This window comes from Oreochromis aureus, linkage group 17 (genome assembly GCF_013358895.1).
Source record: "Oreochromis aureus strain Israel breed Guangdong linkage group 17, ZZ_aureus, whole genome shotgun sequence".
NCBI lineage: Eukaryota > Metazoa > Chordata > Actinopteri > Cichliformes > Cichlidae > Oreochromis > Oreochromis aureus.
This window is the reverse complement of record NC_052958.1, coordinates 39,707,030-39,709,642: the sequence shown is the minus strand read 5'-3', so window position 1 is coordinate 39,709,642 and position 2,613 is coordinate 39,707,030. Positions and strand designations below refer to the sequence as shown.

The 2,613-nt window shown below is 44.9% G+C and overlaps 1 protein-coding gene across 1 annotated transcript; it reads left to right on the top strand.

Annotated features, from left to right (window-relative positions):
- The first annotated feature begins 308 nt into the window (after positions 1-308).
- phax (phosphorylated adaptor for RNA export) lies at positions 309-2,064 on the top strand. Its single transcript, XM_031740367.2, has one exon. The coding sequence runs from the start codon at positions 688-690 to the stop codon at positions 1,915-1,917; it is 1,230 nt and encodes a 409-aa protein (XP_031596227.1). The 5' UTR covers positions 309-687; the 3' UTR covers positions 1,918-2,064.
- The last annotated feature ends 549 nt before the right edge of the window (positions 2,065-2,613 follow it).

The window sequence follows — 2,613 nt, the reverse complement described above, 5'->3', positions numbered from 1 at the left end:
AGTAGGTAAAAAATACCACAGGATTTGATGACAACCGCACAAAGAAATATATTCTTACAATCTCCTTAAATAATAAAAAATAGAGATAAACACATCTGAACAAATAGCTTTATATTTCAGACATTGATCAACCTATTATATGGAAATATGAAATGCCACACGTGTAAATGCCAGTGTAACCGATTGGTTTGTCCGTTAGCTCTGAATAAAGTATTAAAGTAATATATATTTACATTTAGGATACTTAAATTTAAGTGTTCTCAACCATATTTTATGTGATTCTGCAGTCTTTATAAAGAACGTTCTAACGTTTAATCGCTTTTGTTTATTTTGAAAGGGTGTCAGAATTTGCAGGCGGAAGTGTCGGTTTAGCCTAGCGCGGATTTTATTCCGTGAGTTTCAAGTTGGTCTGTTAGCCTCTTCCTAGCAGTTCAGTGTGTGACTGAAATAGTAGAACAAGGCTGAAGTCCAGCTGTATACAGAGCAGAAAGCCTGCTGCTGTAGCTTGCACTGGAGGTTTTTCCTCAGTAACCCGGACTTAATTAATTTTCTGTTGGGTTCAACGGTGTCGTTAGCTGCTAACGGTGCAGCGTTAGCTGTTCACGCTAATTAGTGGTCTCAACTTTAGCCGATGTAATAAAACAGGAGTGTGCAGCCATTAGCGTCGGTGTGGCTTTCAGAAAAGAAATGGCGGGAGGCGGAGATATCATGGACGGTGATCTGGAAGATGGAGAGATCTCTGGGTCCAGCTCGGATACTGAGATGGGACCAGCCACAGTAGCACAAGAAGCTCGACCCCAGGTTCCCTCGACTTTCTGCGGCCAGTCTTTCCAGAACAGAGCTTATGCTCAGGCACTTCCAGCCGAAGCTTATCGCAGCACAGGTAGGACGGCAGAGTCTAGTGACAGTGACCCGGAGTCCTCTGACGAGGAGGCGACTGTTTGGCGCCGGAAACGCCAGAAAGTTACCATTGCTCCACAGCCGCCTGCATGCAACGCCCGGCTAGGGCCGACCCCTCTGCCCGCCCAGGGGACGACGGGTGGCCGCAAGGTGAATAACATTTGGGGCTCTGTAGTACAAGAGCAGTGCCAGGACGCTATCACTGCAGAACTTGGCATATTTGGCATGGATGGTGTTGGCATGTCCAGCAGGAATGTGGAGACTTATAATTTCGTCCTAGCTCGGAAGATAATGGAGAAGGAGAGGGAGATGGAGGCACAGTCAAATGAAGGAGGAGAAGTGAGCATGCTGGATGCTGAGCTGGAGGAGTACATGAAGGGTAGGGGGTCAGAAGAGAACACAGGAGCTGATGCAAAGAGAAAGAGGCCTGCAAAGGAGCGACTGGGCCCCAGAGCAGAGATGGATGTCAAAGGCCGCTATGAGATCACAGAAGTTGACCCTGAAGATAAGGTGATAGATGAGATTGCGTACAGGCTGCAGGAGCCCAAAAAGGAGCTGATCGCTCGAGTTGTCAAAGTAGTTGGCAAGAAAAAAGCCATAGAACTGCTCGGAGAGACCGCCACCCTGGAGGAGAGCGGCGGTGTGTACACCATGGATGGCAGCAGACGCCGGACACCGGGTGGGGTGTATCTCAACCTGTTGAAAAACACCCCCAGTATCACCAAGGCCCAAATCAAGCAGATATTCTTTGAGGAACAGGTGAAGGAGTACAAGAGCAAGAAGGCTGCCCAGAAGAGGAGGCGGCATTTGGTGGCCAAGAAGATGAAGCAGGCCATTGGCACTCTAAACCTGCAGGAGCACGATGACGTCTCCAGAGAGACTTTTGCTAGTGATACCAACGAGGCTCTGGAGTCTCTGGAGGAAGCTGCAGAAGACGAGGAGGCACAAGAGGAAGCTGCTGTGGGCACTGAGGAGACAGCAGTGGTCTACAACGCGGCAGACCTGGAGGTGTTTTGAAAATGGCCTGCTGTCTGAACAACGATGCTAATGAAACACTGAAAGCACTGAATATGTGATTGATACAAAATCCACACTGGTGTCCTTTTTTGTTTATTTTTTTTTTTTAAACCTCAGCAATAAAAGCAGCGCCTCTGTTAACACATAGCTTGTTTCATACAGCATGAACATGTTGATTGGAGCTTTTGCAGTTCAAATGTTGTTTGCCTTTTAAAACCAGTCCTTATCAACAAAATAATGTTGTGATAGTCAAATACATAACCATTTGTTGCTGTAAGCATCATTATAGAAACAGCTCTTGAGTTATTATTTTCATGCACCTCGGTCTGGAAAATAATAAAAGTGGTGACTCAGGTAAAAGAATTAAAAAACTGTAGGGTTCTTATTTTGTACACTCGCTTCCAAACACAAAATAATATAAATATTGAATAAGCGGAGTTTTATTATCATCAGATCATTATTACTGTCCTGTCATTCATACCAAGTGGGGCTTCTCAAAGAAAGCGAAGGCATTGAATGGCAGATGTAAAAGTGCTGAAGTGTCCACTAGATGGCAGCCATGTTCCAACTTCTGCAAGAGCTGATAGCCTTTTTAGTCCAAAGCTGTATATCAAAAGAACCCTTAACTGTTCCATACAGCATATATCAAAATGTATAATATAAAAGAATAACTCAAGAATTAAACTGAAAAATGCA